The sequence below is a fragment of the Struthio camelus genome, chromosome 1 (genome assembly GCF_040807025.1).
Source record: "Struthio camelus isolate bStrCam1 chromosome 1, bStrCam1.hap1, whole genome shotgun sequence".
NCBI lineage: Eukaryota > Metazoa > Chordata > Aves > Struthioniformes > Struthionidae > Struthio > Struthio camelus.
The window spans coordinates 64,777,322-64,801,019 of NC_090942.1; the positions used below are offsets into that span (position 1 = coordinate 64,777,322).

The 23,698-nt window shown below is 42.4% G+C and overlaps 1 protein-coding gene across 1 annotated transcript in view; it reads left to right on the forward strand.

Moving 5' to 3' along the window:
• The window catches only part of AKR1D1 (aldo-keto reductase family 1 member D1), a 35,903-nt gene that overhangs the window by 7,059 nt on the left and 5,146 nt on the right, over positions 1-23,698 (forward strand). The window contains exons 2-6 of the mRNA XM_068945240.1: positions 10,084-10,251; positions 14,730-14,846; positions 19,308-19,385; positions 21,627-21,749; positions 23,489-23,598. Coding sequence (XP_068801341.1) covers positions 10,084-10,251; positions 14,730-14,846; positions 19,308-19,385; positions 21,627-21,749; positions 23,489-23,598 — 596 coding nt within the window. The remainder of the gene's footprint in view (positions 1-10,083; positions 10,252-14,729; positions 14,847-19,307; positions 19,386-21,626; positions 21,750-23,488; positions 23,599-23,698) is intronic.

Genomic DNA, 23,698 nt, shown 5'->3' on the forward strand with positions numbered 1-23,698 from the left:
CTGAGATCTACGTACTTGAGGCAGGGGCAGAAAGAGAGCTGTGCCTGATCCGCTACATGTCCTAGAAGTCTTTGCTTGGTTGCTAGTAAACTATTAGTCTAGTCTTCACACTAAATGATATTTGTCCATACACTGCATATGTGTAGCAAGATCACCCAATTATAATTCATGACTCAATTATTTTAGTACTTGAAGGACTGAACCCTGCTCAGACAATTCTGCTTACATGGACAGCAGATTGCATGCCTTTTCTTCTCTTACTAGTATACTTGTGTTGAGCGATGCCCTCATTGCTTAATCTGTCAGATTTTACTGCTTACTCCTTGACTAAGTCACAGTTATTGGCAAGACCCAGTTGCCAAGAGTGGATAAAAACAGGATGTCTTGGTATTTGGTCCACAAATGCCTCGATGAGGTGCAGCAGCAGGTAGCAGCTTTTAGCAGGCAGCAGAACAACACGGCTCTCTGGTGGGAGCAGGACTGCTCACTTGGAAGCATGACCAAAAGCACTATAATTAAGGAATGATGGGAGATGGCATCTGTGGGAGGTTTCAAGAAGCTTCAGTGACTCTAAGCTGTATTATAATATTAATCCATCCCTGCTATTTGCTACAGAGGTGGCAAATATGCCAGAGGACGAGGGATGAACACTTAAGACACTGCTTTTCACAAATCATTCCTCTAATAGCAGTAGAGGAATAGGTGAGCGTACAGAGTAGAAAAATGCACTAAATCAAAAGGGTTTCAATTTCTGCTTTAATCCCTGACTCTCACTAAAAATCTTAAAATTGTGTAACACATCTTAAAGCTCCCTTTCATATACACTTTAATGGTATACTTGCCACCTACAAAAAACAGAGTTTATCTTGTACTAGCCTTTTCTGCTCTGCCATACAACTTTCCTGTTTTACTGCTGGAGCAGTGTTTCTACATTTCTGTGCCTTCAAACTTTGAACTTTGTGTTTAGGCATAACGTCTTCTCTCCTGCCTGCAACCACCTCTTGACGCCTCAATTCCTGCTAACTCCTTGCAATTTCTTGTTATACAATGGAAAATTTTGGCTTGCATAAAAGCAAGATTGCATCTTTATCTCATTAAGAAAGGAAAGTTAAGTCATCTAATTAGAAAAAACGGGTTATCAGAAAAGGCAATTAGGTTTGTTGGTTTTTTTTTCTCTCTGAAATGTGGCAAGCTCAAAAACTCTTAGCTTTTGTCTAAGAACAGTTCTTTCACCGGTAAGTTATTGACAAAATGACATTTCACCCTGTGTGATTTGGCCAAAAACCATGACTCTAAGACACTGTGGAATCAGCAGAAATACCTATCTGCCTCCACGTATCTTCTCCGCTAAAATCTCTGTAATCCATCATTTCTATGAATCCTAATGTTTAATAGGAAAGAAATTGATAGTATGACTAATCCCTGGGTCGTGCCAATGGCTTCTGTGGTGATTCCAGTTATGAACACAATTAGTGTCTAGTCATGTGTGGCAGACCAAAAGCTGCATTTATTGAAATGATCAGCATGTAAAATTCCTGATGAGGCTGGGGCCATCCTTGCAGATGAGGGCAACTGAAAGACTAACTTTCTAGCTACAAAGTCCATTGACCTGTGGAGGACTTCTGAGCAAAGTGGCCACAAAATTGCTAGTCCCAGAAAATGGTAAGATTTTTAGTTTGCCCTGAGTAGATTGTGGTCAGAACTACTCTCCACCCAAACCTGAGCATGCCTCAAACTATAAGCTTGAAGAAAATGCTTGTTAAAAAGCTAAAACCCGTAACCTGTGCTCACACCATATCTGTCACATGAAAATCTTTTCAGAATATGCCAGGACCAAGAGATATATTCCTGACCTGCAAAGCTGAGCACTTCCACTAATGAAATTGTTGACAGCCAGATAATCACCTGGCCCAGCACAGCAATGCCTGTCTAATCCAAGCCGAGGGGCTGGCTCTTACAGTCAACCTGGCACTGGTTCACTTGGCTCCTGAGCGCTGTGCCGACACATGCTGACTTGGACACATGCAAGAGTGCTCCGGAGAGAAACGTTCCCGGAGCAAGACAACATTTGGAGATGACAGCTTTGGCTGGGACTCTGTATGGCTTTCGGACAGCAGATGTCAGATGCTCACATAACCCGATGAGCTAAATGTCTGACTGTGACATAGGATGGAATTGCATTTATTCAGTCCAGATAGATACAAAACTAATAGAAGAGTAATCCAGATAGGCTTTCAGGACAGTAGCGCTTCCCTAAAACAGTCTTAGTGATTCCTGTCTGAAAAGCAACCAGCAGAAGCAGACCTTTTATATTCCACAGCTATGTCATACAGTGACAAACACTAGCTGTTTCAATATATTTCTCTTCCAAAAACTGCAAAGCTAATTCTTACTGATGTAATAATATCAAGCCCAAATATTGACCAAAAAAAAAAAAAACCTGTCTTTTCTCTGGCTTTCTGAACATGTTCAATTTTCATCACTGCTCAAGAGCCACAAGGAAATACTTTTTATCTAAATAAAAGTTATGGTGATTGTTTTACTGAAGACACATCTTCAAGGAGAGCCTCAGGAGAGGAGGGAATCACTGGCACTATTGAAGATGGGGAAAATCTGAGCCCCTACGAGTGAGTCATCAGAGTTAACACAACTGAAAGATAAATTGTTTGGCAAGAACAATTAGAGCCCAATTTTCCAGGCAATTCTGTTTCCTAAAATGGCCCTGACTGACTCCATACGTTAAGCATGGCTCTGTGCTCCCGTGTGTCCCTGATTCACTGCAGTTCCCCGAAGAACAGTGTAAGCATGTTCTTGCAGTTCATGCGGGAAGCTCACATCTGGGTTCTGTCTTTGGTGACCTAGGAGGCCACATTCATCAAAACCAAAAAACATCATGTAGAAAAAGCCTCTTCAGGCTTCATCAAAGCTAACTTTTGTTGGTTCAGCTAACTAGGTGGTGGAATTCCCCGGGCTTTATATCTGCCTTTGCAAACACTTCTGCGAACTGGCGCCAGAAACCTCTCCCCTTTAACTCTAAGGAATGAAGTGGAAGAGCTATTAGCAACCTTTTCTTTCTCCTCTGCTATTGCACAGGCTGGTGCTTCATCTTTCTCTTGTACCTCACGCATCCCTAGCGTCAGATATGTTGTTTGAAGGGTGCTGTGATCACATCCACCCTTGCAGTTAGATATGCGTTTTCTAGTGTGGGCCAGCTGTCTACTGTGTCGTCCAGCTCTTCAAAAAGTCACAGTCCACCCAGCTGGCACAGTTAGCATGACACCCTGGTGTGCACAGCATTTGCTTCATTTCCTTTAATCCTCGAGCTGCCAGAAGAGGGGCATGGTAGCCTGTTAGCCTCAGCCTGCATTAAACTAACTTGCATTAAGTGCAACTTCTGTTGCAGTGATCCTAAAACTGAGTATTCTGCAATCTCTGATTTCTCTGGTAAAAATAACTCCAGCAGCCTCTGTCAGCTACAATAATAAGGTTTTCCTGAACAGAGCTTTGGCTAAATCCTAGAATAACAGTGTAACAGGAATTCTAGAAATGCTAAATCTGTAGTTATGCAATCTAAGCTGATGTTGTACGGGAGATCAAACCTCATGCTTCAAGACACCGACTGAGGGACATCAGGCTAGCAGAGAAAGCCAACCCTTGTCCACACTCATTTGCAGCATGACATGAGGCAGAGAACATCACCACTCACCCATCTTCTTTGGGAGCATTTGATATCATCTGCTGTCTAGGGTAACACACTGCATGCTACAGAGCAAAGTTCTGGGCCAGTGCAGCAACTCCTGCTTCTCAGTGCCTGGCTCAAAAGCCGTCAGCTGTGCTCTCTACCTCATTTCTTAGCTCTGCCTGCTTTTGTAGAGACCATTTCTCTCGATTTTGCTTCCTGGATGGTGGTTGCCAGTACTTCCAGGGGATGGAAGCCAGTTTTTCCTGCATACGAGAGAGATGTGCTGGCGGTTGCATTTTCCAAGAAAGAGGTGTACAGTACAGCTTCTCCTTTACAAGACTAAACAATTCTAAGAATGTTCCCTTGTGTAGCTTATATCCTCTGGCTTTGTAAACTCAACCTGTGCTTTCCTGTAATGCCTTCATTACACATGTTTTCTATGCTCCATTCCTAACATCTTAAGCCAGTCCTCCTTGCTAGTTTGTCCAGAAAACAGGCAAATGGAAATTAGCAACTGGGCTTCTAGAAACTTGCATAAGAATCTGTTTGTGACTGCGGAGCTCTGAAGAAGGAGGCTCCGAGCCCTGGCATGTACCTACTTTCTTCTTCCTGTATTTAGCTAAGATTCCTAAACAGCAGCTCTACATCTTAAATTATAGGTTAGGAGTGGAGCACTTAGCCCACAGTCTGGATCCCTTGTACTGATTTAGCCGTAGCTAAATTCAGATTCTTGTGGGAGATGGCTCTGTCTTCCCCAACACCTCAAGCTCTTCCTCCCAGAAGCATGGACTGGATACTACTGCACTGACCAGGTTAGCTGCTCAGGACTAAGGCAAACTGCTTATTCCCTGGTGTGTTACTTCCTCGGCTCTCATATGCTGCCAGAACTGATGCAACTCAATAGAACTATGCATGCCCCAAATGAGGAGCAGCAGATTGTGAGAGCCTGAAGCAGACTCTGCTTTCCTTTAATGTATGGACTAATGAAGAATAAGCGAATATAATGAAGTTAGGACTTTTGAAAGCACTGCCTATGAGACCTTCTGTCTATATGGTCTTCCAAGACTACAGTCCGCCACCAATGCATCTTCCTAGCTTTGTCTTTGAAGTTAACCAAAAATCCCTTTATATCAGTGGGAAAGCTCACAGAAAGAACAGACCAGAAAAGGATCCTATAGAAAAAGCGGAATGGAAGCAGGAAGCTGAAGTGCAACGCTAAATAACAGGAATGAGTAGGCCTACCACAAATACCGCTAAGCAAATATTGTCCTCCTACTTGAAAGGGAATAGTAATATTCATGGGTACGTGTGCATAAAAAATATTCTCCAGTTGATTGATCATGTCTAATCATGAGCAAAACTGAAGCTATGCATTTTTCAAGGTAGGGAGACTAGTTTTTGACAAAATGGGATATGATGTCTCATTCCAGACAACCCCTGTTGTCTGGAATAAGCATTTTAAAAAGTTCGTGGTCTCAGAGAAAAGGAGAGCAGACCCTTTCAGACAGACACAACTGATGAACCACATTGGTTTTTTAGATTCATAAAATGTGGTGACTGGCCAGTTGGCTACTTCATCTGTGGAAAAGGGGCCAAGTTGCTTCTCCCTTTCTTTCGATGAAGGTAGAAATCTGAGCCTACTCCTTCTAGCCTTCTACCAGTTTTATTTACTATGGAATCTAAAGGAAGTGGATATTGGTTCCATCTGTCATGCTTGGTTGTAAATCAGTAGGTTTACAATCAGTAAATCAGTAGGTTTACAAGCTATCAAAAAGATTGATAGAGGAAATAATTGTGTGTATTATTTCCTTAAACTCTGTAATCTTAAAAATAACTTAGATGCTATTAAAGAATTTATTCGTGACAGAGTAAGTGGTTCTAGTCACCTAAGCAGCTGTTCTTTTATCAGAATATATGTAATAAATTTAAGATCTTTTTTGGCACACATTAGCGACTGAATGCTGGAGCAGCGAAGATAAAAATCTGACTTACAGTGTACGAGTGGTTATAAAATTTCAGCTCTAAAATAACAGTCCTGATCAAAGGAGCATGGTTGCAGGGCGCACTGATTTGAAATGGAAACATTAATTACAGCTAAGGATCAAGCATACCTCTTATCTACACTTAAGTTAAAAGTAATAAAGCAGCAAAGACTTGTCTTAAGGCCAAGCCTCCTGAATTAGTACCGATTGGTGCATCATCAAGCCTTTGTTCTGCTCTAAACACAAGCCCTGTCCATTTGAGAAATGGTGGTTAGAAATGGTTAGAAATGTCTAACTGAAATGAATATACAACATAAGTAATTGCATTTCGTATTGCGTATGATATGCATAACCTGAAGTAGGACCGCCGAGGTCTGACGCCGCTGCTAGAAATAGCTGGGACGGTTGTTCTATGAGTTTCACTAAGTCAGCTTATGAGTCATGGCTGCACGGAGAGCTGTAATAGAAGTGCAAACCTTTATACATCAGGACATGTAAGAGCAGTGTTATCACACTTTTATCTGCAATTAAGTAATGGTTGGTTTTTAGCTGACAAACTCTGATCTGGTCACTGCCTCTAACTATTCTGCTAGTTAAGGACTTTGTTTCCGTGAAAGATTGAAAAGATTAAAATGTCTTGGGCTAAGCAGCTGGGTAATGGGGAAAGATCCAGGTTTGTGCCCTCGCTGATGGAAAGATAGATGAAGTAGAGGTAATATGAGTCATGCAGCTTTAAGACTGTCAGGGAAACAATGGAATAAGATATGATATGTAGAGCAACACTTTTAAAAAGTGGCAAAACCACAACATGACTGGCCTGTACAACTCATCAGCACAGTTTACCAGAGCCCATCACTGCAGGATTTGGAAGGATTACATATGTGAAATGCTAGAGATGATAGTTTCTCCATTAGAATGAAAATAAACATATGGTATAAAGTTTCCAGACTCGCAAATTTCCCCGACCTTCAGCTGGGAGGGTTCAGTAGGGCCAGGATTTTCCAAAAACCGTTCCCTAGATTTTCTTGCATTTTTATCGGAAGCATCTTAGACCAGTCTGTCGGAGCTAATGTACCACATCAGAGTAAATGAACTAGTGCAATGAAAACATTTATATTTAATGTAAACCCATCTCCGGTCCTTGGTAATCAAGACCTGATCCAAGAAAGCCCCCGCAAGCCCCTAAAGAATAAGATTAATCCTTGAGATGGAGGAGTCTTTCACAAGGTTATTTGTACAGAGGTACAGAATTTCCATACAAAAGATTAAGAAATATATGGAAGTTCAACTCTTATATAACTTAACTGATTGGATGCAAAGGCAATTGAAGTTTACTGTAACTGCCAGTTTTCTCATTTTCTTCTCTTCCACTCTCCCCTCTTTAAGCCTGCAATTATACCATTCCCCTAAGTATGAGAATATATCATTCTTTACCTATTCTTTCTACTTTCTTACTGAATAAAATGGCCAACATGTTTGAGAAAAGATGCGACTTAACAATCAGCATTTCCCTGCTCTGCAGAATTTACCTCACAGCTTCAGGAAAAAATTGGGAGCCACGTCCAGGTAATTTCACAAGAGTGCAACAAGAGGAGAGACGAAATCTTAGGATCAGGCCCTGAGCCCACTTTCAGGCTCTTCAACACAAGGAGAAAAAGGGGAGAAAAAAATTATTATTTCCTGCACCAGAGTAATGTGCTCTAAATGTTCTGCTTTCAAACACTCAAATTATACAAACCAAACAGTCTAAAGAGGTCTAAATGCCACAGTTAGGTGAGTTAGGTCTGCCACAGGTTTTATATAGAAAATGCTGATCATACTTTTTTATTTTATTTTTCTTTTGGATAACTAGTCATCACCTGGGCTTGAGCTCACAAGCGCTTTGACCTGAAACTCCTGGCTCTGTTAGTCAACCTGAGCTTAGCATCTGAAGCTACAGCAGGTCGTTGCTGAGGTCGATGTATGATGTTAGTATGACCAGTAACTGAACACTTGTAATTTGCGTGTTAAAGCCTTTTGTCTCTTGCCTTCTCCAAATCCTGCCCTCACAGGTTTCGACAGCGCGCGATGAGCAGAACATGTTCGAGTCTGTCACTGCTCCATGCCTTAGCACTTCTGTAACGCTGCTGAACACACCCTGAGTGAAAACTAGCCACTGACTGTTCCTTTAACGCTTTTCGCTGCTGTGATCTTCCTCACCTCCTACTAACAGCTAGGAAAGGGCTCTGGCAGGGGCTGAGCGTGCCTTTGGGAGGCTCTCGCACTGAAAGCGGCAAAGCATTTGAACAAGCATTTCCTTGCCTGTCTCAATTGAGTGGACAAGGTTGTGTCGTAGCTTCTCTAAATACTTTATCATGCCAAATTGTGATGCTCTGAGCCTCAGCCTGCGTTCAGGTCCATAATAAGTAAGGGTAAGCGTGAGTGGCTTTGAGTTTTAAGTAAACTTCAGGTACCGCACCCTGGAGCAGAGTGGCCCTCCTGGGTCAGAGTTACAGTCCACCCAGTCCAGTCCACCCAGTCCTGTCCACCAGGGGCCAAGGCTGAGAGAAAGCTGGAGAGCAGAGTGAGCAAACAGGGATGCATCTCGTTGCCCCAGAATAATCTTCCAGCAGCCTGCAGCTCTGGGGCTTAGCAACAGAGAGGTTGAATCCTTCAGTCATTCTTCATAGGTTTTTATTCCATGAATGCAGAAGAACAGGCCCATGTCCTTGGTCTCGCAGCATCCTGGGGCAGTGAGTTTCACAGTTAGTTTCCACATTCGGAAATTGTGCGTTTAAGCTTTCTGCCCGATGGTACTCCTGCTGTTCTGTGCTCTGCGAGCCCCAGAGCTCTGGCTGAGTGGAGATGAGGCAAAAGTGGCCTCAGGGAGGGCCACTCCCGGCCTGAAGCGAAAGAGGCCATAAGGCAGGTGCTGGAAGAGCAGCTGCTTATTTTGCGGCAAACTCCTGGAAAGCCAAACTGGTGCCTGCTGCCACAAGGAAGGCTTGAGGCAAGGAGAGAGACAGTGGCTGCTGCGGGAGAAAGTCCCTTCCCAACAGTGCTTGTTGCCAGTCCCACTTCTTGCTGTTCCTTGGCAACAACAGAAACAAGAAATTTGACATCCTCTCTTCACAGTTGTTCTCCATTCCAGTTCTCTCCAGCTCCTGCCTTCCCCATAGGAGAGGAAGCTTGGTCTTGGACCCTCTACTTGGACGTAGCAAAATTCACCTTTCAGTATCAACTGCTAGCAGAAGCAAAACTGAAGTTTGGATCTTCTCTCTTGACGGGCTAGGTGGCATTGCCTCATGGCACATGTCTGATCTGTGCAACTTGCTGCAGAGCAGGTGCAGTTTTCAAAGCAGTGAGCTGGTTCACTCTGTTTTGGTTTTCCTTTGAGTGGATCAGATGTCCTTGTCTCAGCAGAGCAATGTCTATGAAAACCATGGGAGAACATTGCCATTTGCCATTGACAGCCCTCAGCCATCATTGCTTTGAGCTGCCTCCTTGTTACGCAAAATATGGCAACAATGAGACATTTTCAGTCCAATTTCAGTGACAGGTCAAATGATTGTAGTGAAATTCATGCTTCTTTACTTGGTTTGGCCTACTTGCATTTTGCTTGCCACATTGGCTAATGAGAGACAGGGCTGTTCTGAAAAAAATAAGTTTGCTCTAAGTTGCGGTTAACATGAGTAAACTTAACTGCAGAATGGACTGCCATATGGAGTACAAAAATACAGTTGTCACTTGGACAGATCAAGAGATTTCTTGAACTCATCTTAAACTGAAGCAGTAAGAGGCCTAAAAAATGTACATTGATTCGTTTGTTGGTTCTTGACCAGCCTACAAAACAACTGTCCGCAACTGGGAATTTAGGTCAGTAGATCCTCCTGAGCTACCACCTTTTGGATGGTGATGCTATCAACGGTAAGTTGGTTTGAAGAGAAAGAAGACACATCTGAATTTCTCCTTCCTGCTCTGCAGAAAGCTCTCCTAAGCCATGAAGTGTTCAAACAGCTTCTGATCAGATAGATGGCTGACCAGCTCTGCTACACCAAAAAGCTCTCTTGTTTGATAAAGAGATTTTATTAAATAGCTGTTGTAGGAAAGCCATTACTCTCTAGATAAGAAATTCTGAAATCACTTTGAAACCAAATGCATTTAGTTCTGCTTTTTGAGGACTCTTGTACTCACTCTTCCAGTGAAGTTTCTGCTTAGCTCCTCTTTCCAGTCTAATTCCATATTTGTGACAGTTTTGAAGAAAAGTGCAGAGCACGTTTTATTCGCAACTTGAAACACTGATGTTTGGAAGGGATGAGGGATAGTTAAACTGGATGAACTCCAGCAAGACCTTTGCGTGCATCTCACTGACTCGGTAGCATTGCAACAGACACAAGCAGGAGGCTGCAACTATATTTATTCTTTTTTTTCTCCTGTTAGACTCCCAAAGGTTCCTGTCTAGAGTCAGTGAAGATTGCTATTGATACTGGTTACCGCCATATAGATGGTGCCTTTGTCTATTACAACGAGCACGAAGTGGGACAAGCCATCCGGGAGAAGATCGCGGAAGGAAGGATCAAGCGAGAAGACATCTTTTACTGTGGCAAGGTGAGAAGTTGCATTTGGATTATTTACGCTAAATCCAGGATTTCTGTGGACAGGCTTTCATAAGAATGCCAGGGGTCAACATCTGGCATACTTCTAAGCCCAAGGGCCTTTATTTTTCTTTCCTGCTATTACTATAATGCCTCAGAGTGTTATGAGCATAAGATTTGTTGTGTAACTCAGGAGTCATTGTGGTTCTTAGTTTAAAGCTCGGTTAGCAGTGGGAACCACGCAATACGCGTTCTGCCTAGTATCGTAGGTACCTGCAAGTTTAGACTATCGTGACACTCAGCAGTGCTGTTACTGTCCCACGTGCTGTGCTGACACAAGCATTTGTACACTCACACAAGGAGCCTGATCTGGACAACGATCCTGCAAATGAGTTATTTTCTGTCAGAACAGTTCCCTGTATAGGTTTGCCGTGAGATTGCACAATGAAAGGAGTGGGGGCGAGCATGTGTATGTAAGTGTGTGTGTATAGGAGAACAGCAAGTGCTAAAGTCGGTACTACCGCCAGAGAATTATTCATCAAGACACACCCTTAGTTACTTTAGCATCTGTCATTGAAGATTTCTAGGTTCATGGATCGACTCACTTGGAGAGAAGAGGTTATCATACTTTCTCTTTAGATCCACAAGGCCATTCAGAGTACCTCATGAGCTAGCTGATGCTTTAAAATCCAAACTGTAAGAGTTGCTGCTCTACTAGAAGAGTAAAAGGGGAATATCTGATAAAAGGGGGAACAGCTACAGTCACTAGATCACAGGTACAAGAGAGAGAGCCTGTTACACGTTGCTGAATAAAAACCAGATACCCTCAGAAAGTTAATGGTGCGTGTACAGTCTCTAATGGAGTTTACAGTCTCAGATTCCCCTTCTTGCAGTGCTTCTTTAGACATATCAGCCTAACGTTTTCCCTTTCACCTTTCCCAAATAAAATGTAGTCCACAAAAGTTACTCAGCTATCTTGGAAATAAATGTCATGGTTCCTAGAGTGAAAGATCCTTTGGGAGAAAAGGTCTGTTTTGCTGTGCTGTGAGCAATTTGGTTGAGCTCTATGATCTAGGAAACTGAGGTTCGGATTGGGTTGTTTGCAGACCAAGTGGATTATCAACAGCTATAGAGCAATTTTCAAGTAAAGCAGTTTCCAGTCCGTAAAGTGTGCAAACCTTTTCCTAGTCCCCTGCTCAGCTCTACTGGTAACAATCTTGCCATCCTGAGCAAAGTTTCATGTCCTCAAATTTTCCACCTTTATCAGGGTAATCTCTCATATGCCAAAAATGTTGATGTGGGTAACTCAAAATATTTTGTTTAAAATGTTTTACAGCTTCATTACTGCAAATTACCAGTGAAATTTCAAATCAAAAACACAAGATTGTGCCAAAAGGTTAGAACCAGATGTCTTAACAATTTTGAGTCTTTAACTTGGCCTCCTGCTTCCCCTGCTGTTCCCTCCCCATATAAACCTTCAGATTCAGCAAGGGTGCATCTCTCGTTAAAGCTTTATCAGGATTCCAAACTTACTTTAATGATTAAACCTTTCTATATTCAGCTGTTTGATCCTAGTCACTAGATGGTTTTCCACACTACTTGAACATTGAGCCATTTATGAAATTGCGTCAGATTATAAGTTCAATTTTTCCTGGAAAAAAGTTATTCCCTAAACTGAGTGTCCTGGTAATCTCAAGGCTGCAAATCCCAGTACTATAAGAGTCAAGACCTTTCAGCCTTACTTAGAATTGTGAGATGGAATATATATGGATTTATCTTTCTGTTCTGCATCTTGTTTGTGCTTGACAAAACAAGGCTTTAACCTCAGATGCTCAGGCTGATGGTTCATTAGAGCACAACTATAGTCTTTAAAAAACCGTTCAAAGGCAGAAGTAGAAAGCATACCGCAACCAATTCGACCTGTCACAGCCAAGGATTTTCACAGGTCTAATTGGACGTTTGCATAGCAGCTCTGAACTCAGAAGAAGAGTCGGACTGGATGTCCCTTACCTTACAAGCTTATGCATCTTCAGTTTTATGTACCTTATGAGCTATAGGCAAATATCCAGCCACTGAGAGATAAATGACTAACGTTAACTACTGCATCTTCTGGGAAAGGTGGTAGGTATAATAGATCATTCCTGAAAATAGCAGGCACAATAAAACTGTGTTTATTTGCAGGCTCTGAAATCAGAAGTGCTGGAAATTCACAGCACTTCTGAATACTCAAGCACCTCCTGTAGATCTTTCCTTAAACAAAGATGATGCACATCAAAGGCTGGTCCATCAGCAGTGACTAACAAGAACAGCTTCACGAAGAGGCAGTATTACTGGAATAGTGACTTTGTACAATTGTGCTGCATCTGCCAGTTGAAATCATCAGCACTTGTACTTGGCTCCTGCTGCTGGCTGGCTGATCAGACAGAGCAGCTCAGTATCCAGAAATTTTAGAGGTTTTCTATCAATTGCCAACAACTCTCTTGGCTTATATAGCAAGACCTTTTTGGTCTCCTCTTTCATCCCAGGATATTTCTTTCATTAAACTAAAAGTAACATTTCCAGGGAATGTGGTGTCCTGAAATGCCAAAGCCAGCTGGCAGCTTTGACAGCTCAAATGTCTACATGGGTTCTACTTAGGTAGATATTACAATAACTTGTACAAATCATGAAAACAGTTATGAAGCCCTAAGTTTCCATGGCATCTATTTATTAAGGTAGTATAAATGTTTGCCATTTTTGAAGGCTGTTTCTTTAGAACCTCTGTAGTTGTTTGAAAAGAAGTTTATTCACTGATAGGTACTTATCTCAACTCAACTGGACTCTGCTAGCAAAGACACTTAGAAAGACAGCTCCAAAACTACAAACATACCTCAAGTTATTATATTTCTAAAACACATTGACAAAACAAACTTGATATGAAGGGTATACAGAGTCAATTCCTTAGCTATATTTAAGCTCAAAAGAACATTTCATTTTACATGTGAAATGAAAAATCTACAATTGGCAAATACTTTAAAAAAATCCAGACCAAAGACTTTCAAGAACACCTTAAAAGTCTCAGAGCAAGATCTTGGTCCCTTTACTGTATTAGATTTCAACCAATGTAACCAGTGCTTAACAGATCATCAGTCCTTCATGCCTTGCAACATACAGCTGGGGTAAGACCTAGTAAGAATTTCTGTATACTGATCCCTGCTTTGCTATATCACCTTATGGCAGCGTCAGATGTGCTGCTCTGACTACAGCTGAGCTTCAAGTTGACATATCCTTGCCTCTGCTGGCACAATAGAGCAGATACCTACTCCCTGTCCTGGGCCTTTGAAAATAATCTGGTTTTTAAAAGTTCTAAAATACTTTAGAACTCAGCCAGTCTATGTCCTTTAACACCTTTAATCACTATCTTCTCCTGAAAAAAATCTGAATTCAGATGTTCCATGCCTCAAAGGTGGACTCAATCTACACCTTGGCACGCTCCGACCGTCTGTATTGGTGGCAGAACTGGCTAGGCAACAACTGTACCAACAAATATCTGGATTTTCCAACCAAAAAAAGGTGCCAAAGATTTCGACATCATTCCAAATGTTACGTTTGCACACTGAAAGAAAAATAAGATTTGCCAGGTTATTGCGTGCAAGAAAATGGCACTTTTAACCTTCGATTGTGTGTTAATACAGGTTTTTTTGGATCTTAACTGCAGTAATCGGTTACAAAGAGCTCTTGGTTACTAGTTACTATGCTATCGTTTTATTCTTGCAAGAGATCTGCATTAGCAGAGTTCAGTTAGAGATAACATTGAAAGTTAATCAACTGAGCACCCATAGCAACCTCAGGGCATAACCCATAAAGGAAATAGTTGTGATTAAAAAGGATGAAAAGGCTGTGCTTTGACTAAATCACACCTACTTCACAGTAACTAAACCAGAACACATCTTTCAATGAGGACTGGGGGCGGGGGAATTAAAACTCCTCTAGGTCAGGCAATGATTCAGGGTCCATGACCACATGAGAAAACCAAAAGATTCTCTTTGTTTGCTGAGTGTTTGGCTATTCAACAGCTAGCTCACATGATCTTAGCCTCTGCATTAAAACATAAAATTGACCACAGATTTCTTGTGGGAACAGTCAAAGTTTTCCAGTGAAAGCATGTGCTTGGAAAGCTCAGAAAACAAAATGAATCTGCCCAGTTTCATTGAGCAAGAGTTTGCAATTTGCCCAGCTTAAAAGAACCTGTCCTAAAGAAGTATGTAGTGGCTTTACTTGGTCGGCAGAGGGATAATCCTGGGCAAGAGTTCACTTCTTACCTCTGTATCTTCCTCTGGAAGAAGAGAGGAAAAGACCCCCTCACCTTTGCACTGATGTAGACCACAATGGCTTCGCACTGCAAACAAAGTACTCTGTCAGAAGGACAAGAGCATGGTGGGAGAAACAGTGGGAGGATCCTCGCTATACCTCCTGGCAACCAAAAAAATGACTCTGTGCTTGCTTCCCCAGCTGTGGAATACCTGCCACCCCCCAGAGCTGGTGCGCCCAACGCTGGAGAAGACCCTGAAAATCCTTCAGCTGGACTATGTTGATCTCTACATTATTGAGCTGCCCATGGCTTTCAAGGTGAAAAGAAAAATTACCCTAAAAATTGCACGGTTTGCTTGAACCAGAGACTTTATCTGGCATCCTCCTTCCAGGTTCAAATCCACGCTGAAAATAGCACTTTGGCCAAATCGTAATCTACATTTCTGTGTGGAGGGGCTTATAGCCCATGTGAGAGTAGTTACTGACAGCTGTAGGATAGGATCTCTCCACTGGAAGGACAGGACTCTTAACTGGGATTGAAAACACACTTTCTACACTGAAGACTTAGTGTAGCTGAAGCAGTGCATGTGTCTAAATCCTCTCTGAGCTATGAGGAGAGAGTTACCACAGAAAAAAAGGGGCTAGCAGCAAAGTTTGTAGCATGGGTAGCAGAAGGGAAAAACCACCAAACTGACTTCCTTGCTCTGTCCCAGAAACCAAACAGCCTCAATAGTATTAGAAGTATTGGGCAAATCATGGTTGCGATCTTAATATCCTTAATTCTACAGTGCTTCTCTCAGACAGCTTTAGTTGATCACAGTTGGGCCCCAAACACGAGGTGTACCTCTCTTGCTCTTACACTTCTGAAAAGCTAAAGCCTCCTAGTCCTTCATTCTGCTGGCCCTGGGTTACTTGTCTCTGTGCTTGAAAACCCTTCCGAACGCAAGGGTCTCATATGCCTCCCTTGCAACCAGCTTTTGCGAATCCCTGAACTTTCCAGTTCTGCTGCCTAGCTGGAGCTTGATTTAGAGTTTTCCCTCTGCAAGTACATAATATAATAGCACTAAAATTTGAAGACAGAGCTTCAACACACATTTATTGGTTCAAAACCACTTTAAATCTTTTTTCTTGGAGAGAATAGGACCAGGAAGCTAGCTGGCTAATTGTTTTTTTTTTTGGGGGGGGGGGTGGTTTAAGCTCTAAGCTGGGTGTATCTCTTTTTGCAAGGAAGACAGTTCTCCAGTTACTAAAATTATACTCTATCATGGATTCTAAATTGCCAGAAACACTAGATAAGGAAGGATTTACCAATGTAGCAATCACCTTAGACCTGCAGTTTCTTCTTTCCTAAGGAAGCTTTAAGGCACATGTAAGAGTAATTGGACTCACAGTAAAATTTCATTTATATGGTCCCATGTATGGAATCCTTTTTTAAGGATATTTTTTAAAAATTCCCACCACTTGCAATTTCCTGTTTCCCCTTACTTCTGTTTGTATTCTCTAATAGTTCGTTTTCCCACATACTGAAGGTCACTGTCTCAGAATATAAAGATGTAGACAGCTGGCTTTAAAATAATGTACATCAGACTCCCTGAGGCCTGTATCAACAAGCTGAGATATTAAGAGTAGCAGTTCTGGAACTTCATTCATGTCCCTCTTGAGAGAAGAGAAAGCAAAGTCACTTTCTGCCTGAAAAAAATATACATTTTGGGGTGCCAAATTAAAAAAAAAAAACATTTACGCAATGGCAGCAGGTTTCCTGGTTTTGCTCCCTCTCGCACACACACCCTTCTCATATGTGATGCTTGTCCTTGGTGAGGAGTGTGCAGCTGTAACACTAACATATTCCTACTTTGCCCTGCTCTGTAAAAGCTGACTACTTGAAAGAGCTTTCCCGTCTCCCCAAAAACCTAAAAAAACTGGCCTCTGCATGAAATCAGTGAAGAACATGAGACAAAGGTTACAGTCCCACTCCAGTAAACTGGTAAGAAACTTGTCTCTGCAGGTCCCAGCGATGCAAGCTCTCACAGGGGCTTTCAGGTGGAATAGGAGGAATCAGTTTTCCCGAGAGCACCGCTCAGAGGAGAAAAAAGCCACCACCCCAGCACTTCTGCATGGATCAGGAATGGCTGATATCTGGGGTGATTTTAAACATTGACTTACTAGCAGTGACCAGCACCTCCCTGTTCTCTCTTCTGCAAAATCTCCATTCAAGACTACCATCCTTCCCACTTTTCCTGCTCCTGCCCCAGCTCCCCTTCCTCACTTTACCAAGAGGTGGCACACAGCCTGTCTGCCCTGATGAAGCACGAGACCAGCTGGAACATGCCTTCTCCTGGCCACTTCTTGCCTCTGCCCAGGGAGCTCCTACCTGCTAGCAGGTTTTCTAGTGGCTTCCTGGTCAGATTAATCAATAAGCAGGTGCCTGTGCACTAAATGACCCTTCCAAACTAAATTATTCTATGATCTAGCAGGAAAGCAGGTTATCTCAGCTTTATATTGAACAAGCCTGTTCCCAGTATCTTCTTGTCAGCTTTAGAGAATAAATCAAAACAGATCAATGGTCTATTTGACTTCCTATTGCCTTCTGTTTATGCTATAGGCATTCACAAATTCTTAAATAGCTCTCGTGTGAAAAGCCCACTTATCAAAGAACACCTTGTGAAAGCAATGGGATGTGCAGGCCTGTCTTCTTGCATTTGTGTTGCTGATGAAATTGTTATCATGGGAGCAGGACTTTTCCTCTCACTAGTTACCAGCTCTCGTAGCTTTTGGGGTGCCCGTAGACTTTGACCATGACCTGATACTATCAGAACCCTGTGCACTGGCAGTGACAGTCATAGTGCTCGCACAGTGGCACCGCAGGAAGCTACCTTATGTCCATTCTAAGATCTGTGGCTGTCTACAGGGCGACAGCAAGAGGCGAAGAGTGCATTTGTGGGAATGACTGGTATTTTGTAGTCCATACAATCCCAAGCTAAGTGTGAGAAACTTCTAAAAGACTTTTTCAAAGACCTAGTAAACAAGATACTGTCACCATCAAAACACTGACTTTGTCAGTGCTTTCTCCATCTTTCTCCATCTGTAGCTGGGTCATTCATTCAGGAAATTCCTTGCATAAAAAATAATAGCTTGGCAGACATAGGTACTCCCTCGAGACTACTGAGACAAAGACAACCTTATTTCAACACCCTATGCAGCTTCCTGTAGGTAGCAGGAAGGACTAAATCCTTGTGGAAATAGACAACAGCCGGTACCTCTAGACTCAGTCAAGATAAGTTCACATTCAAGCCACCCTTCATCCTAACTTTGTTGGCTTTTCAGAACATAAGTGGTAGAAACAGAGGAAAACAGAGAGGTTGACGAAATAGCTAATGTAGTCGCTGAATATTGACTGACATTAAAAAAAAGTAATGTTGAACCAAAGTTAATGAATTAGAAATGGAACAGAGTTTGAATTCAGATGGAACAGTTTTGAATTCAGAACCATCCCATGAACTCAGGGATATCCATCTGCTGTGCCTGTGTGGAACAAGCCTGTAGTCCATGGACAGTCTGGTGGGGTACCATGGGGTAGAATGGGGTTTTCCAAAATCTGAGGGGTGGTTTTGTAAGTAAGGCTTCCCCACCTAAGTTATGAGGGCAAATAGTCTGCCTTCTAATAGTAAAAATGTATCCAACAATCACCTACCTCCTTCTAGTGAAGTTTTTTCCAATCAGACATAGCAAAAAAGGCAGCAGGTCTTTGTGGAATTCATTGCGGAAAGCCAGAACATTTGGAGGAGACAGCCTTACGGTTGTAACTTAGACCTTGGTCTCTAGAATCTGAAGCTGTGTTTTCCGTAGGCTCACTTTTCCCATGGAATGTCTTGAATTTGAACTTCTTGACTGAATTGGGTGGCGCCAGTTGCTGATCATATTAGTCACAGATTCGTGTTCCCAAGGAATTGCCATGTCAACATCTTATACACAGTCCTTTGAAATGTAGCTGTCTGAAGTCAGATCAAGTATCAACCATCACAAAAGGGTTTTCTTTGAAAAAAGTGAAATTAAGATCAGATAGACAAGAGAGGGGGGCACTAAAGCATTGCCTGCAATAGCAACTAAGAGAAAGCAGAGCTCTTAAGCACCAGGTATCAGCTCATAAATCATCCCTGAAGTCCTGTTTATGCAGGACAGAGATAGGAAGAAAGAGCTGTTAGTGCTCAAAGAAAGATGGATAACGCACTTTAAAAGAAAGGTTCATGGCACATTCTATACCTGTGCATTCAGCCCTTTACTAGTAGCAGCTCTTGGAAATGGTCCCTCCAGCTGGAACTGGAAGCAGAACTGGTATTCTTCCCAAGTGCCTAGGATGCAAGCAGGATGGGGTAGAGGGCAGGGGAGAAGGAAGGAGCGAAGGAAAGAAGAGGAAAAAATATATATACAGATATACACACGTATATATAAAAAAAATATATATATGCATCAGTACTCTAACCCAGCCCTTTGGAAGAAAACTAGTCCTTTGGATGCCTTGCCCTAAAGGTCAGAAGCTTATTGAAAAATAAGGCCATCCTGGAACTCCTGAGTATGCACTCATATGATAGTTCAGAACTGCATCCAAGGACTATCCAGCAGTGGAAGGTTGCTGGAGGATGTGGTAAGACCTGCATGAGTGACTTATTGAACTTAGGGTGTTTTTAGAAAGCCTTTGAAATTTTATTTGCTAGTAGAAGCAGAGATTGTGGAAAATCTTTGTTCTGAGGAGTGAAGTGTGTATGTGGTTTTGCTTTTCAGCCTGGTGATGCAATCTACCCAAAAGATGAAAATGGAAAAATTATCTACCATGAGACAGACCTATGTGCCACTTGGGAGGTAAGCAATCCCAACATTTATGTATGCTTTAAAAAAACAGATCCTCTTTCTCAGCTTTACTTGAGGCCTGCACAAACAGAGCAGAGGCATACTGACAGGCAAATGGATTAAATTCTACTAGCTCTATGGATAAAGTTGACTACTGCCTACAGGGATGCTGCTTCTTGCCATCACTTAATTAAATCTTAAAAACAAAATAAAATATTTGAGACATCTGACATCCACGTTCCTTTTTTCAGAGAGTGCATTTACTAGTTCAGATATCTGTAGCTTTATTCCAGGCTCTCCTGTTTTTATCACATCTTTGCAGCAGGAGAAAGTTGGAGCCCTGAAGAAAGAAGTGATTGGATTCTTCTCAGAAATAAAAGTTCTTCACCTTCAAGAGAAAACAGAATTTGCCCTAAAGCTCACCATTAAAAAAAATTAAAAGATTTAAAGACAGAGAGAGAGAGAGAGAAAGAGAGAGACATCAAAACAAGTTCACTCACTTCTGAATTTAGTTACCAAATGAGGATGCAAAGCTTTTCTGCTTACAAAACTTGGAGGGAAGTAACATTTCTATGAAGGATTGCATCCTAATTTGTGGTGTGCTCAAGTACTATTGACAGATGTTTCATTAAGCCTCCTGCCAATTGGCCTCAGGATCTCAGGGGAAGCAGAAAGTGGGAGTAGCAATGTCCTCACATAGACTCCTTCTGAAGCCCTGGACACTCTTTAATTCATGACCAAAGCTGGTCATTTCTCCTTCTGCACCAGGTATGCTGCAAAAGCATCACTAATTTAGCATGGTTCACCTGAAAAGAGTTACCTCAAGGGCTACCATATGCTCTGCTTCAGCTTGCACTGCCCAAAGTTGGATAGTCATGCCCTGATTTAGCTCTACTTGAGATGCAGTGAATAAAAATGGAGATGCGGTAGGAAACTCCGAGTAAAAGTACAGACCGCAATGGAGCCCAGGGTGGGCTTTGGCTTTGTCCTGGCAGCTGAGCCACCAGGCAAGATTTCAAGGCAGATAGGGACTTCCTTGTTAGCTATTTATGCTACCCTTGTCTGGGGCTGATGCAGTTCATTCCTTTGATTCACAAGCTAGTTGCTCAAATGTTAAAAGCAGCAGCTGTCTGAACAGTCTTATATTTTTATCTTCAAACTTGTGTTTATTGTAAAAGATATATTGTAGTAGCAATTCTCTCTACAGCTAATAAGCCAGAACAAAAATAGCTTGTGGTGACTGCCTGCAAATAATAGCTTCAGTCTAAATGAAACTGGCTAAACTTGATCCAGCTAATTTCACTGTTTCAGTATAGCGTTGGCAAGCAAAAATGACTCCAGATGACTGTATTTGCTGACCTGTCACTGAGTGATACAAAGCATATGAGGCCAACTTGAGGTCATCAAATATATGGTGCTTCTTACCTCCCTGCTCTCAGTTCTTGCAAGATAGAAAGGAATAACAAAACTGGAAGGAGAGGCATTCAGCTCCGATGGAGGGGACAACAGTGGTGGGGTCTGCTCCACCTCAAACAGCCACCAAATCATTCGTGTGCAGAATTTCTGGGCACAGAGGGGAAGGCTATAGGAAATTACCATCTCTAGTGTTAATGTTTCAGAAGATGAAGCTTATCAAGAGGGCTGGGGCACGTATTTACACCTAGCATGCATAAAGCTGTCTTAACTATTAGGACTTACTTGAAATGCAGAATATCTAGATTTCTTCTCTTCCACCTTTTTCTTCTACGTTGTACTGTACTGATTTTTTCCATGCTGGTTTTGTGATGTACTCTGCCAGATATTTAGGTGATTTCACTAGATAGAGATTTTATATGGAAAATGAGCATGCAGTCAAAAGGAACTGAGTGATCAGGAAAGGAATCATCTGTTTTATTCACTCTCCCTTCTTCAGCTTTGAGGTAGTGCTAAAGCAGTGCAAACTAAGCAAAACTCTTCCAAGCAGATATCTGACACTTAAGCATCCATATCTCAATTGTATCTTACAGCTTTCCAGACAAATTCTACCTTCATGGGAGATATAAAACATTAGGAAAAGTGGGTCAGTAGATACCCTTGTACTGAGATTACACTAGCAGGATGGCATAAGCCCTCATGGTAATAGAGCTGCTAGCTCTGCTACAGCAAGAGTTTTTCTGCAGTCTCAAGAACAGACTATGCTACACCTGTCTTTAAAACATATGCTGCAAAGAACCAAGCCAGTATTTGGGACTCCAGTCTCTGCTTTCTTTGCAGGCTATGGAAGCATGTAAAGACGCAGGCTTGGCAAAGTCCATTGGAGTATCTAATTTCAACCGCAGGCAGCTGGAGATGATCCTGAACAAGCCGGGACTTAAGCACAAACCTGTCAGCAACCAGGTATGACCATAAGCCAAGGCCAGTGGCTGCAATAGTGCCACTGCTGTGTAGAAAATGCAAAGGCAACACGTGGCCTAAGCTGCCATGTGCAGAAGGGTGACATACGCTTTGCCACAGCTGCTGCCCTCCATACTGTCACACTTCCGTTTCTAGCTTGAAAATATTACTCATCCTGTTTAGGCTAAAGATAATATTTGAATGTGCTGGAATAATCTCTCTCCTCAGTTCCTGCTCCAGGACTATAAAACTTGTGCCTCCTTGCCAAGCTCCATAGCAAGCTTGGATGCTGAGTCAATGCAGATTTTAAACCTCTGCCATGTACCTTATCCAAGTCCAAAACGTTCCCAAGACAAACGATTCAGGGCTAACCGGTCATCAGTGAAGCCATGTCTACCTCAGCTGACACCAAATGAAAACAACCCTAAATATCAGGGAACCTGAGTCACTCTAGGTTTTCTGGGTTTAACAGCCATTAGAGGTAACTCCTAAAATTCCTGGGCTTGCTCTCCTGTGCCCTTCCTATAAGAAGTTCAATGAGAATCGGTGAAAAACCTGTTAATGAGGAGACCACATTAAGCAACTGACTTGAGCTGAACGAGCCTGTGAGGAGGATAGGCATGTCCAAGTTTTATGACAGCAGGGCCCAAAGACAGAGGTAAGTGGCAGTGACCCACCTGAACGCCTGATACTTTTGACTCTGGCATTTGGTAGCTCACTATTTCCTATAAATCACTGGGAAACTTTTCTGACTCCTCTGGCACAAATGAATATCTACATTAGCAGTAGCAGAAGGGACACCAAAGACTACCTAAGGAAAAGAAAGTCTTTCCACCCATAGTACATGGCCTGAAGGACTGGGACCTGTACCAGGCAGCACAGGGAGACTTCATTGCTGTCTTTTGCCTACCTAGAAGGGGCAGCCTGAGAGAGGAGGAAATTCCAACACTGCTCACTACTGTTATCGTGCTCAGTGGGTACAAAATGCAATTGCTCTTTCTGGACCGCCCGTAAGAGTGTACCAAGCACTGCTGTAGCTTCCTGGCGTCAAGGGAAACTGGGGAAAAGATTAAGCCCAGCTCAGGATGTTGTGCCACGTAGCTTCAGACTGTATGTAAACAGTGGTTGCTCTGTCACCTTGTAGATAGCCCTCTCCCTGAAGAAGGGAACACGACCAGAAAATCCCTACCTTTACAGAATAATGCACGGTATTTGCAATATGGGAGGGTAAGGCTTATAACTAGGTCAAAACCGTTATGGAGATGTCTCGTGTTTCACATACTTCCCCTCAACTTTCAATCTGGGTCAGCTCATGCCAGCACTTCCCCTAAAAACAACATTAGATTAGGCATCTTGAATGCAAGAAGCAGAGAAAGACCCATATGAGATGGGTTGGCTTCTCAGCCTACATCTCTAGTCAGCTTCCCTCACCTCCATCCTCCCACTTATTGCCACCTTTCCACTGGGAGGCCAATAAAGGCTTCCTGCAACCAAATTACAACCATAGGTGTTGAGCTGCTGTCCAAGTAAATAAATAAAATAATAATAATAAAAATCCATCATCACCCAGTGGTGGACGACTAGAACAGTAATCACAGAGTGAGTTTACTTATTCCCGAACTTACCAATATCCTTTCCTGCAACAAAAAAGTTATCTCTGGTCCATAACTCTCACAATGGGACATCATCTGCTTCTGTACTTAGTCCTATCAATTAATTATTCTTTCTGCATTCTCTTGTAGGTCGAATGCCATCCCTATTTCACCCAGCCCAAACTCTTAGAATTTTGCAGACAACATGACATTGTTATTGTTGGGTACAGCCCATTGGGAACCTCAAGGGATGAAACATGGTAAGTTCCCATGTTTCTCTCTAGTAGTAGGGCCGCTACATAGGTGAAGAATAACAGATCTCCACTGCTGGTTCTTTACAGTGTCTCAACATTATTTTGA